This window comes from Sminthopsis crassicaudata, chromosome 2 (assembly GCF_048593235.1).
Source record: "Sminthopsis crassicaudata isolate SCR6 chromosome 2, ASM4859323v1, whole genome shotgun sequence".
NCBI lineage: Eukaryota > Metazoa > Chordata > Mammalia > Dasyuromorphia > Dasyuridae > Sminthopsis > Sminthopsis crassicaudata.
In genome coordinates this window covers 448,705,325-448,718,574 of record NC_133618.1, presented here as the reverse complement: position 1 = coordinate 448,718,574, position 13,250 = coordinate 448,705,325, and the positions used below count along the sequence as shown (strand labels likewise).

General features: G+C 40.8%; 2 protein-coding genes across 11 annotated transcripts in view; both read right to left on the bottom strand.

Moving 5' to 3' along the window:
• The window catches only part of MANBAL (mannosidase beta like), a 118,544-nt gene that overhangs the window by 862 nt on the left and 104,432 nt on the right, over positions 1-13,250 (bottom strand). Inside the window, exon 5 of one of the 3 annotated variants that reach the window (XM_074292695.1) lies at positions 3,156-3,211. The exons of 1 other annotated variant lie outside the window; for it this stretch is intronic. In XM_074292695.1, coding sequence (XP_074148796.1) covers positions 3,208-3,211 — 4 coding nt within the window. In that variant the 3' untranslated portion in view covers positions 3,156-3,207. Of the gene's footprint in view, positions 1-3,155; positions 3,212-13,250 lie in introns of those variants that run through there. One more of the 3 variants, XM_074292693.1, reaches the window with a different exon arrangement.
• SRC (SRC proto-oncogene, non-receptor tyrosine kinase) overlaps positions 1-13,250 on the bottom strand; it is a 114,846-nt gene that overhangs the window by 60,489 nt on the left and 41,107 nt on the right. Inside the window, exon 2 of one of the 8 annotated variants that reach the window (XM_074292682.1) lies at positions 12,952-13,008. The exons of 5 other annotated variants lie outside the window; for them this stretch is intronic. The gene's annotated coding sequence lies outside the window, so the exon portion shown is untranslated. Of the gene's footprint in view, positions 1-3,155; positions 3,212-12,951; positions 13,009-13,250 lie in introns of those variants that run through there. 2 more of the 8 variants (XM_074292683.1, XM_074292680.1) reach the window with 2 other exon arrangements.

Genomic DNA, 13,250 nt, shown 5'->3' with positions numbered 1-13,250 from the left:
TGTGTGACCTAGGACAAGGTCAAGTCTCAGTTTTCTCATCTATAAAATGTGGGGTTGGAATCAGATAACCTAAAGTCCCTTCCAGTTCTAGATGTATGAACAGTAATAAATAAAAATCAGTATATTTTTGTAACACTTTAAGATTTCCACAGAACTTTTTTCTCCATTCTCCTTTGAGGCAGGTATTATCATCCCCATTTTATAAATGAGGAAACAGAATCTCAGAGAAAGTGACTAAACTTAAGTCCCACAGCTAAATATCAGAGCTAGCATTAAAATCCAAGGCTTTCAATTCGAGTCTGGCAAGTACTTTTTACTCTATACACCTCTAGGGAAAAGTTTTGAATAGGAAAAACACTGAGTGAAAAAACTGGAGTGGAAGGAAGAGGGTGAGGGTGGGGAAAAGACCTGGGACTCAGCCATCTTTGAGCAATACTTATTGAGCATCTACTCTGTGCTCAGTACTGTATAATAAAGCATACCCAAATCTGGGTTGGGTTAGTCTCTAGTCCATTTTTTTTTTTTAAACAAATGGGAAAGCCATCAATCAATTTATAAGCATTTAATAATATGTACCATATTTCAGGAAGTGTGCACTGGAGATATAAAAAGAAAGCAAAACCCAGTTCCTGTCCTCGAGGAGCTTACCTAGTGAAGAGATACTCATAAGAGAGTGGATGGACAATAGTCTTAGAAGGGAAGGCCTTAAGGGCAGGAGGCAACTCCAGAAAAAGTCTCTTGTGGAAGGTGGTGTTTTAGGTGAGACTTGCAGGAAGCCAGGGATTTAAAAACAGAGGTGAGGAGAGAGAACATTCCAGAGGAATGCCCATATAAGGAGTTGATGAGTGGTGTGGATGAGCCTAGAGCAGAATCTAAGATCTCCTACTCTACAGTTGTGGGTTCCCAAACCCAGAGGAAGGAGAAATAGCCCAAGCTGACTCAGCTCATCACTGACACAGCTGAGTCTGGGACTCCTGTGTCCTGACTCTGAAGCTGGTACTCTCTCTGCAAAGCCAGAGTGGCTGCCTCCCAGGAGTATACCTCACAAACCTTGCCATCTACAAGCTTACAATCTATCTGGAGAAACTAGATTAAGAAGCTTAAAACAAAAAATTGAAAATTATTTGGCAATGTACCACCCACCAGCCACAGACCATCAGCAGCCTTAGCCAACCACCTCCCCTGACTTCCTTTCCTGAGGGCATCTGTGAGAGAAGGATTGCCATGTCCTTCAAAGGGCACCACCCGACAAATGTGAGCAATACCTGCAGCCCAGAAAACTGCTTCCCTGAGCCTGGAACATTTTCAGCCTGGGAGTCAAGGAGGCTTGGATAGCATCAAACGGATGGTGGTTTCCAGTCTATAAACTGGGTAAAGACTAGCATCCAAGGTGACCCTCTTAAGTAACTGGATGCTATACTAGGATAGAAAAACTAGAAGGAACCAATTCAGAGATATATCCTCGTTTGATGAGGCCTCAGATCACATAGATATTAAATCTCATAGCTCATCCATGAGAACTGCAATAGACCTCAGAGGCCATCTTTCGTGTTAGAGATAAGAAAACTGAGGCTAAGGGAGGCTAGCTAAGTGACCTGATTACAGTTACCTAAGGAGAAAGTGGTGGAGGCAGGATGTAATCTCAGGTCCTGTCTCTTTCTAGTGACACTGCCTCTTATTGAGTCAAAAGTCCTGCTGAGGCTGTGGGTTACCTACCTTCCTTCTCTTCCCACCCTCTGCGGCTCCTTCAATGCTCTGATCCCCACTCCCCGGATCCCCAATCCCCTTATAGCTCACCTCAGACACCACCCTCTTCACAAGGACTTCCCTGATCCCCAGGCTTCCCCTTGTACCATGGGTGACTTTGTGTAGCACGGACTTTCTCTAGGTACATGTTGTTAGTGCTCTCCCATAGAGTTATCTTTGTATTTACTTTCACGTAGTTGTAAATGGAACATCAGCTGCTTGAGGGGAGAGCCTATTACTTTCTTTGTCTCTGAAGCTACTATAAAGTTTTGTCAGCACCCCAATACTGAGCAGATCTGGCTTTCAGTAGGCATTTTGCAAGTGCTTTTTGACTGAATGATTGATATTGCCACTTGCTTGTGCAGAACAGAGATCTCTCTCTTCCTCACATCTCTCAGACTGACTCCTCCCACTGGATAATGGAAGATTCTCCAGACAGGAGGTTCTGTCCCCAGGCAGAGAACAACTAAATAGGGCTCAGGCAAGGGAGAAGAGGCAGAAGTCCAAAACTCAATCACTTTAGCATAAGGGGAAGCATGTCTTGGTAAGAAAACAGGTGGTCTCCAACTAAACTGCTCCCCTCATTTATGAGACAGATGTCACCAAACATTCTCAAAACCACGGCCTTGGCAAGAGCAGCTTGGAGGACTAAAGCCCTGAGACAAAAAAATATCCTGTGCATTTTTCAAAATATTTTCCAAATCATTTATTCATCTGCTCAAGGAACCTCACAAACAGTACTGTGAGGGAGTCAAAACATAGTTATCCCTATCCTATGACAGAGGAGGAAATTTGGACCCAGAGAGAAATAATTTTCCCAGGGTCATTCAGTGAGTTGATATTCATTTTAGACTGAGAACATGGATGTTCTTAATTCCCTTGACTATTGAAAGGACATTTCCTATCACCCAAAATTTTTAGTCTGCATTCCTTGTAGGTAGGTAGGTAGGCTAGGTAACAATTCTTTTGACCTTTTATTTGTGAGCAGTCCATCTGCCTCAGGAAGGTTACAATGTCTCTGATGACAGCGAGCCTCTAAGGAGCAGCAGAAGGCCAGGCCGTGGAGCCCAGATGGCCTGAGCTTTAAATGCTATCTCTGAAGCATACTGTCCTGTGAAGCTCTGGACAAGTCACCTTACTTTTCAGTGCCCCAGGCAACTCTTTCCAACTATACATGGTAAGATAGTTGTTGAGCTACACTGATAAAGAGAGTCTGCTCGTCAGGGAGCTCTCTGTGCTGATGAAATCACAGATGTGAACAAAGAAGAATTCCTCACCTCACCCCTCTCTGTCCCGAGTGATGAGCGAGCTCTGCACATAGCCCTGGGCTGGCTGGCAGACTAGACAAGGATCTCATCTCTCCATCGTCCTGTCTGAAATGACTTTATATGGTTGAAAAATCCTCTTACCTGGCTCAGTCCCTGACCCACAGGGCTGGGATAAGGGGAGGACCAGATGTTCTCAGCTGAAAATCAGAGAGGGATGAAGAGGTTAGCCAAGAGCTGTTCTCAATGGCCACAGGGGGAGGGGCCCAGAGAGTCTGCAGACACATGAAACTCGGTTGTCAAAATGTCTCCCACATAGACCAAACTACAGTTTTCCATTTCCAAAGCATGTGCATATTCATTATCTCCCAGGATCATCCTCAGAGCCCTGTGAGGCAAAGAGGGCAGGGAGAATTTACCTCTACTCACAAGCAAAGCCTCAGGGAAGCTTTCATCACAACACTTAACTTTGGAAGGGATACAATCTAGGCCAACACCCATATTTTTATTTTTAAAAATACTTGTGTTGATACCTTTGTGTTTTATATTACCTTCTTTTGCAAATATATCCCTCCCCTTGCCCTATGCAGAGCCCTTGTGGTCTGATCACGGCAGTGGGGATCCTGATGCATGCAACTTCACCTGCTACTTTGGGTACCAGCCTTGCAAAGGGTGGCTGGAGATACACTGTCTCCAGGAGGAAGCCCTTCAACAAGTACCCAAAGCTGAGAGGAGTGTATGTGGAAGGGGATGCATTTGACAGAATAGGTCTACAGAAGGCATAATGGGACAGACAGGAACTGGGGAGAGTAAGGTCTCTGTTTGCTGGCTGGGGGAGAGCTAGCATTCTTGATGTCTGCTCTCTTGGATGTTAAACTTGCTCCCTCACACTCAGGACCTTGAGCCTACAGGGAAAGTGGGTCACATAGGGCAGAACATGGAGTTTAACACTCCCATTTCAAGCAGTCTCAAGGAGAGAAAGTAATCTCTCATGCAGAGGTAGCAGGGCCCCAAACCACCTTCTAGTCTCAGGGAGGTCCAAGTGATTTAGCCAAGGTCACACAGGCAGTAAGCCACAGACAGGTGGCCTCTGGTTCTAGGACTTTCCCAATGCCAGCTGCTTTCTCTGGACCACCTGCTGTCTCTCATTCTGCAGGGCAGTGACAAAGATCTCATGTCTACTCCCATGTGCTATGATTCTTTGGGTGGTTAGGGGCACAGAGGATTGTGTGCTGTCCCTCAAGTCTGGCCCCAGACACACCCGGACAAGTCACTTAACCTTGTTTGCCTCAGTTTCCTCATTATAACATGAGCTGGAGAAGGAAATGGCAAATCCCTCTAGTATCTTTGCTAAGGAAACCCCAAATGGGGTCATGGAGACTTGGACAGGACCAAACAACAATCAACCTGTTTGCTTCCAACAAGAGTCATCTCATATAGATCCTCCACTAGAGTGGAAGTATTATAAATATCCATCTATCAGGCAGAGAACTGACTGGGAAAAACATAACACAACAAGATTTAGAACTGGAGGGGTCCTTAGAAACTATTTCAGTCAAATCCCTTCTTTGAGAGAAAAGCAAACTGGGACATAGAGAGGCGCTACCCTGAAAATGCTTTATAAACTCTACCAGCACATACAAATTCAATCTGGTATAGGAAGCTATTGCCCAAGGTCAAACAGAGCTTCAAGTCAGAATCTATATTTACTGTGTTTCCCCATTATATCAGAAATACCTGTTTAGTATCTCCTCTCACTCTGGGAGCAGAAAAGAATGAAAAGAAGTTAAGGCTAGAAAAGGAGGGAAGCCAGTTTGGAAGGTGACAGGTTGAAATGAGAGGATGCAGGAGGGTGCACGTAAAGAGGTTAGGAGAACAGGGTCTCACAGGGTTAGGGAACTCTCCGGAGGACAATCTAGCATGATGAGAATGAAACCTAAAGAATCCAGGGGGGGAGGGGAAGGAGGTGATTTCCTCCATGAGAATCCAGAGGAATCAGGCTTTAGTGGAAGGACAAAAACAAAGGAAAATTTAGGAAGAGAAATCAGTCCTTTGAAAGAGAGTTAAGCAAGGGAAAGATTTGGGTAGAAAGGGCTGAGCTCAGTGAGGAAATCCTTAAGCAACATTTCTGTTTTAAATTTGACACTTTAACTATGTGACATACCTCTCATTTTTTCGACTGCACAAATCCTGTAATTTCTCACACTGTAGAAAATGTGGTTAGTCCAAGGTCAGGTTGTAGTGGCCCAAGATAAGGTGCCCCTTTAAGCCTGCAATTATAGCAGGCTTATAGAAGAAATAGCCAATGGATCACAGATTAAGAGGGGAAAAGGACATTTGAGAATCTAACCTTTTATTTATAAATGAAGTGTCCAAAGAGTTAAATGATTGGTGTCAGTAAGATAGATAGAACTGGGAGTTTCCTACAGGGTCCCTCTGATGTCTTATAGAGCAAATGCATTGGCTACTTCCCCCTCATTTTCTTAAAAGTTCCATAAAACTTGCCTCCTCCTCCCACCCTCATATTTCATCACAATGACTGCTTTTAGCTTAAAACAAAATTCCCAGCATGTTCCTCTTTCATAGTGAAGGACAAGGCTTTTTTTTTTTTTTTTTTTTTAATCATTCTAACTTTAGGTTTGCTCAAACATGACCCTCTCGATATTCACTCCTTCAAACCTCAGCCACCTGGAGATACAATTACAAATTTCTCTCTTTCCCAACTGGGCCTCACACTCAACCAGTCATCTGAGTCACACTGTTCCTATGGTAACTCTCAGGCAGGTGAGGAAGAGGCCAGTCTCTCCTGTGCTCCATGGATGGAATTTCCCTTTAAGAAATTTCTAGGGGAAGCAAGGTGGTGCAGTGGATAGAGCACCAGCCCCAAAGTCAGGAGGACCAGAGTTCAAATCTGACCTCAGACACTTAACACTTCCTGGCTGTGTGACCCTGGGCAAGTCACTTAACCCCAATTGCCTCCACCAAAAAAAAAAAAAAAAAAAAAAAAAAAAAGAAGAAGAAGAAAAAGAAAAAAAGAAATTTCTATAGATATAACAACAACAAAAAAAACCATAACAACTCACTATGAAAATATATTCAATTGAATTATTTTACAAATCAACTTTAATAAGCAGAACCCTCTTTGAGACAAAGAGCTAAGGAGCTGGAGAAGGAAAGGCAGGACTTCTTGTCACAGAACCTATGTGGCTAGAGATCAGGCATCTTAGACTGACCCCTCTGGGTCAGAGGCCTCATATACATATACATACATACATGCATGCATGCATACATATATATGTATATATTGTACTTCCTTATCTGGTACAAGTTATTTCCCCTAAGTAGAACGTAATCCCCTTGAAGACACGGACTGTTTTTGTTTCTGTCTTTGTAACTCCAGCATCTAGCATGTTATTTGGTAATGTACCAGATACTCAATAAATGTTTGTCCAATGACAAGGGTGGAAGTGTGGTGTATTGGGAAAAAAACATTAGTACTGGAAACAGAGAGTAGCTAGGTTTAAATTCTGCCTCTGATGTTTACCATTTATATGACCTTAAGCAAATAATTTTACTTTTTCCTTTCTAGGGGGCAGTTACTATAAAATGGGGGAGGGGGTAATCTGACTTGATGGCTTTTGAGATCCCCTTCATCTCTAGATCTATGATTCTGTGAATGATAGCACATAATCTCACATTAATTGCAACTTCCTCTTGCAGGAGAGGTTTCCAACAAGCATTTATTAAGCACTTGCTATGTATCTATCAGGCACTGGAGATAAAACATGGTCCCAGCCCTCAAGGAGTTTACATGCTAATGGGGAAGACAAATGCAACCATGTATTTAACAAGATCTACACAGTGAATGGGGACAATCTCAAAGGAAAAGTATGGGAGGGGAGAAGGACCAAAATAGCAGAAATGTGAATTAAGACATACTGTACAAATAAGAATATTTACTGAAAGGCTACTGGGCACCTGGCTCTGTGGTGACTTGGGGAAGAAGTGGAAGAGCGATCTGATTCAATAAACATTGATTTAAATGCCTGCAGAATACAAGATCCTGTGTTCAGCTCTGGACATAAAGATAAATAGAACATAGTCCAATCCTTCTCTCAGGGAGCTTCTATGCTAATGGGAGAAAGAACACACACCCAAATGCCTATGATGGAGGATGAATATGATAAAATACAAAAGAGGAGTAAGTTATGAAGTCCTTGCTCTCAGTTTCCAGTCCAGTTAAAAAGATAATGCTTATATATAGGAACAGAAGAATAACCACAGATGACTGTTTTTTCTTATCCACTGTCTAGCTCTTCCCATTTCCACTCACAAAACACTACATCATCAGAGACCTTTGCCTTTTCTAGCCTGGATTATTGCAATAATGTCCTTGTAAGTGGTGAAGCTGAAGAGGAGGGGTAGGGAGAAGAGGCAGAGAATGGAAGAGATATAGGGGAAAATTTAGGTGACATAAAAATAAGATAGGACAATAAAAATGTATTCCTTAAAAAGTTTCCTTTCCTTTAGTCCCCCAACTCCCAACCCAACCTGCACATCTTAACGGAATCATCTTCCTAATGTCTTTCTCTGGCCATTTCCTTTACAGAATCTCAGAGTCAGAAGAGGTCCTAGAAATCAACCAGTCCAACCCTTCTGGAAGAAGGAATTACTTCCCAGGTCCAAAAACCTCTGGTGATTCCCTACTACTTACTGCATCTTGTCTCAACAGCTCCTTCAGGAAAAATGCATTAAGCTACCACTGTACAAATTCCTCCAATGAATTCATATTTATTAAGGATTTTCTTGAAAATTATTGGAAATAAGGCTATTAAACAAAAATAAAAAGCATCACCTCCAAAATAAAGGGAAAGGAAATAGATCAGGAGAATGCTTGGTAATAAATATATAAAATAAAAAACTTTAACATCTAAATGCATAACAGTTATTAATACCCATTCCCCCCAGTGGATGAATATCAAGAAACAATTATTTAAGGCAGAAAAATGGATTGTTAATAATCACTTTTAAAAATTTCAAGTTCTCCAATAGTTTGAGAAAACAGCTCTGAAGTAATAACAATAATAGCTGATATTTATATATAGCACTTCCTATATGCCAAGCACTATGTGCTAAGTACTTTACAATTTCATTTGATCCTTACAACCACCTGCAATGTAGGGAATATTATTATTATTCCAATTTTACAGTTGAAAAAACTGAAGCAGACAAAGGTTCAGCAGTCTGTCAAAGGTCACACAACTACTAAGTGTCTGAAGGCAGAATTCAACTCACATCATCTTGATTCCAGACTCAAAACTATCCACTATACCATCTAAGTACTGTCTTGTGCCCATTTCACTGACAAAGATAAGTAAAACATAAGATATAGTGAAGGCAGAGCTATGGAGAAATTGTCACATTATTAGACTGTTGGCAGAATTGTGAATTTGTTTACAGTAGCCTTTTTGGAAAGCAACTTGGCATTATACAATAAGAATTACAAAACATCACATGCTCTGACCTAGAATTCACACAACTAGAACTGCCTATAACCTAACAAACTACTGAAAGAGGAAAAAAAATTAGTGGTAGAAAAATATTCACAGCAGTGTTACAACAGGGGGAAAAAACCCAACCTGAAAACATCCTAAATGTTAAACAACTATTGAATACCTTATCTCAGTTTGCATTTGGGGGGAGGCAATTCTGGCACAGTGGACAGTGAGCTAGCTTTAGAGCCCAGAAGAATTAGCTTTGAGTCCTCTGACATGCTTGACTGTATGACCCTCAGGAAGTACTGGCCATATTACATCCATATTATAGACCACAGGTCTACATCCTATTCTCCCATCTTGGAACACCCCTCTCTTTCCTCTTCACCTTCCCCACTTAAAGCAACCTCTTTATAGGCAAATGGATTCATTTTTATTTTAGTGTTTCCAGCATCCAGGACATTGCCCTCCGCATCTTCATAGAATCAGAGAATCCCAAATTTTGAGCTAGAAATGCTTCACAAATAATAGCTATCATTATCATTATTGTCATTAATAATATAATTTAGCTGTTGAATTAAAACTTAAACATATCAATGTGACTATTCTATTGCAAAAAAGAAAAAAAAAATTAGGGCAAAGACATCTGGAGAATGCAATAGAATGCAAGGCTGGGGAAGGAAAGCAGAATTAGAATGACTCAGAATACTGACAAATCCACACAAAAAAAGAAACAAAATTTTTGAAGTCCACAGAGAAATAAGAGATGGGAAGATGACCCAGAGCAAATAAGCAGGGTTTTTTTAAAAACCATTTTTGCCAAAAGATTAGAGCTTCTTTTATAAAAATGTAACTAGATCAGTTTTTTTGGTTTTATTTGGGATTGTATTTTTTAGTTTGTTTATTTGTATTTCTTAAGATTATCATGTTCAAGAACTGTATTTTGAAAACAAATCATGACTTACTTTAAGGTCCTCCATCATCTTGTCATACCCCCATTCTCCACATCTAAATCTCTCTCTAAATTGTATAAATATTAGATTTAACATATAGTTAAATATGTTTAACAAATACTGAATTGCTTGCTATCTAGGGGAGGGGGTGGGGGGAAGGAGAAAACACAAGGCTATGCAAGGGTGAATGATATCAAATTATTTGTGCATATGTTTTAAAAATAAAAAAGCTTTATGCATAAATAGAAGAAAACAAACAATCAAAACAAACAAATAAATAAATAAATCTTCATTCTCCAGCCTAGACCTCAGGCACTGGCCCCTACTTACAACATCATCCACCCCCTCCTTTTCATCTACAGATGGTCATTCACTCCCATCCCATAGTGAATAGTGAGCTAGCTTTGGAGCCAGAAAGAACTAGGTGTAAACTAGAAAATACCCTAGGTGGGGCATTGCCCACCACCCCAGATGATTTCATCCTACTCCCCTCCATCTTGCTATTTCGAGTTGTATAACCTCAGACAAGTCACGTTCCTTCCCTAGATCTGAAAGACTGGACTAGATCCCTTCTAGTTTATACAGACTGGAGATCTTATAAATTCCTTACCATCTGTCACCCATTTATTCCCTGTCATTCTCTTTGCTCCTAACACTTCAACTCTCAGAATCTTACCACTGTCACACCAATCTCCAACTAGATCCAACTCAAATGCTATCTTTTCCAGGAAGCTTCCCCAAACTCTTTCAGTCAGAAATTATATTTTCCGTTCTCTGACCTTGATCAGCATGCTGGACCTCTCTCATGCATTCATGATATCTACTTTGTATGACAGTTATTTGTACATGAGCCCCCAAATAGACTGTTAAGTACCTGAAATGGAGTAGTAGGGAGAGAATGAGGGTACTGTGGAGTCAAAATCTGAATCAATTCCCAGCACCCTGCTATTCTCACTGCACCACTAACTAGACTTCAAGCTTGAGGGAAAGAACCATCTCCCAGAATTGTCTATATCCTTACAGCATAGAGCACAGAACCAGGCACAGAAGAGGTACTCAATACAGACAGGCTAGCTGACTCGCATCCCATTCAAATTACATTTCCCACTATTTCCTGTTCTTCCTATTAATAAGTCAGTGGCCCTATTTTTAGTAGGGTTTGATGGGGATAATACACCACTCTTGAATGACAGTATCTTAAGCTTCCTCAGTTTGTAATTTCTTCCCAGGAAGCCCTTGCTGAACATGATTATCCAGTAGGAAGTCCCCCTCCCCAACTCTTCCCTTTCTAAAGTAGTAGCCAGAACTGGTTCAAGGCTCTCCTTTTTTTTTTCCCCCCAGTCAGGAAATACACTAGGGCTTAAAACATAGCATAGGGTGACAGTATGGAGTAACTGAAAGGATCTTGGTTAGAGAATCAGCAGATCCAGATTCCATTTCTGGTTTTGTCACTAATTCACTATATGACTATAGGCAAGTCACACACATCTCTGTACCTCTTCACCTTGTTTTCTACATGTATCATAAGATAATTTAGAGCTTGAAGCGACTTTTGAGATCTTCCTGTTCAAATATTTTAAATGGACCTGGGATCTTATCCACTTTAATATTCCTTACAGTTGGAGATCATACTCCATTCCTACCTGTTGCTCAGTCAATTAGAGAGTCAACTAGCTATATGTTGTCTCTCCTCATTAAAATGTGAGTTCCTTAAGAGCAGAGATTAATTTTCCATTTTTTATCCCCAGCACTTAACAAAGAGCTTTGTACATAGCAAATGATTAGTAGATGCTTTATTCAAGTATTTATTAAGGTCCACCTAAACTTCAAGCTTGAGAGAAAGAACCAGATCCTAGATTTCTCTATATCCCTACAGCAGAGAGCAAAGGGTTGGGCCCAGAGGAGGCACTCAGTACAGAGAGGTGGGCTGACCATATCCCATATTTACATTTCCTCTCAACCCATTCAAGTTATAATTCTCATTATCATATAGTCAAGCCCTGTGCTAAATGTTGGGGATACAAAAAAAGACAAAACAGACCCTACTTTCAAGAAATTCAGTCTAATGCCTGTTTACCCAATGTGATTTTTGTCCAGGTCCTTCTATAAATTACAGAGTACTCAACCAACATACTGAGGGGACCCTTCCTCAATTTAGGAAATTGAAAGCCCAGAGAAGTAATGTAATTTGAGTAAAAGAATTCAAACCTATATACTATGAGCCCCAATCTTACATTCTTCCCACTTGGCCATCAAGTTGGGAATAATAATGCCTTTTGTCATCATAACTTAATTTCATGTATGTTCTTGCTTCTGACACAATTTGGGAAATAAATCTTATTACATGGGATCCCAAGAACTGAATGAGTTGGAGGCAGATTTTGGTTGAACATAAGGAAGAAATTGCCTCACAACCAGAGTTCTCCACTAATAGAATGGGCTGCCTCATAAACAAGTGAGTTTCCCATTGTTATAGCAGTTTCCACAGGGCCTGGAAAATGAGCTTGTAGGAAATGGAAGCAATTGAAAACATGGTTGAACTGAGTGGGAAGTTAATGAGATAACCTTAGAGGTCTCTTCTAGCTAAGAGATTGTGTGATTCATTTACTGTCCTGACCAGAGGATCCTAGGATTCTGAACTGAAAGAAATCACTGGAGCTTTGTCATTTACTACTGTATGAGTTTGGTCAAGCCTGTAAGCCTCACTTTCCTGATCCACAAAATAAGAAATTTGGACTAGATGACTTTTCTTCTAGTTTTAAACCTATGATGCTATCATCCAGTCTGGCTCCTTCATTTTATAAATGAAGAAAATAAGGCCCTGAGAAATTAATCAGTCCCTCCTCCAAGATAACACTAATGACAAGTAACTAAGTCAAAATGTAAAGGCATGACCATTTAATCTAGATGCCCTGAAAATGGGGAAAGGGGTTAAGAGTAGATACGATGCTCCAGACTAATAAGCACACTCTTAGAAGAGGAAAAAATCAAAGTCAATAAAAGAAAAAATTTTCCTGTCCCTTTAGAAGCCCAACCCACACCAGAAATAGACAAGTCAGTGATCTCAGAGCCAAGTAGAGAGGTGCAGATCAGCCTACCCTCCTTACTTCAACATAGGAGAATGCCCAGCATGGCTTTTCCTTGCCACATCAGCTTCTCTCTTTCTCCCAAGAATATGGAGAAAGTAATGAAATGGACTTTACTCCTTTTGTCCCCTCACTGCCCATGAACTCTAATGGCCCTCCATATCTCAGGCTTCAAAAGAAGGGCACCCAGAAACGAGGTTCTCTTCTTCTCTGCACTTCAGCAGAAATAAAGGGAGTGAGGGACAAATAACAGATTTTGTTAGAAAGTGTAGCCAGAGGTACAGCAAACACCTCCTGGAAGCAAAGGTGTTCCTCCTCCCTGACAAAAAGCTCCAGAAGACAGCCTGGGTAAGAGCCTTACATCTGAAATTGTGAGAAAGGAATTCAATCCCCATCTTTGACTTACACTCACAGTGTATCCTTGAGGAAACTCCTTTCCATCTCTGGACCTTAATTTCCTTATCTGTAAAAGGAGAGGACAGGAATTGCATATATTCCAATTGCTTGTCTTTTCAAAGCAGAAGGAGGGGGTAGGAGGAACATAGAAAATTTTGAAACTCAATTTTTTAAAAAAGTGACTAAATAAAAGATTTTTGAAAAAAGAATTGCATATATTCCATATAAACTTATATATTTATATGTTTGTCGCCCTGTCAGAGGGAAGCTAGGTAGAACCGTGTATAGAGCTCTGGGCCTAGAGTCAGG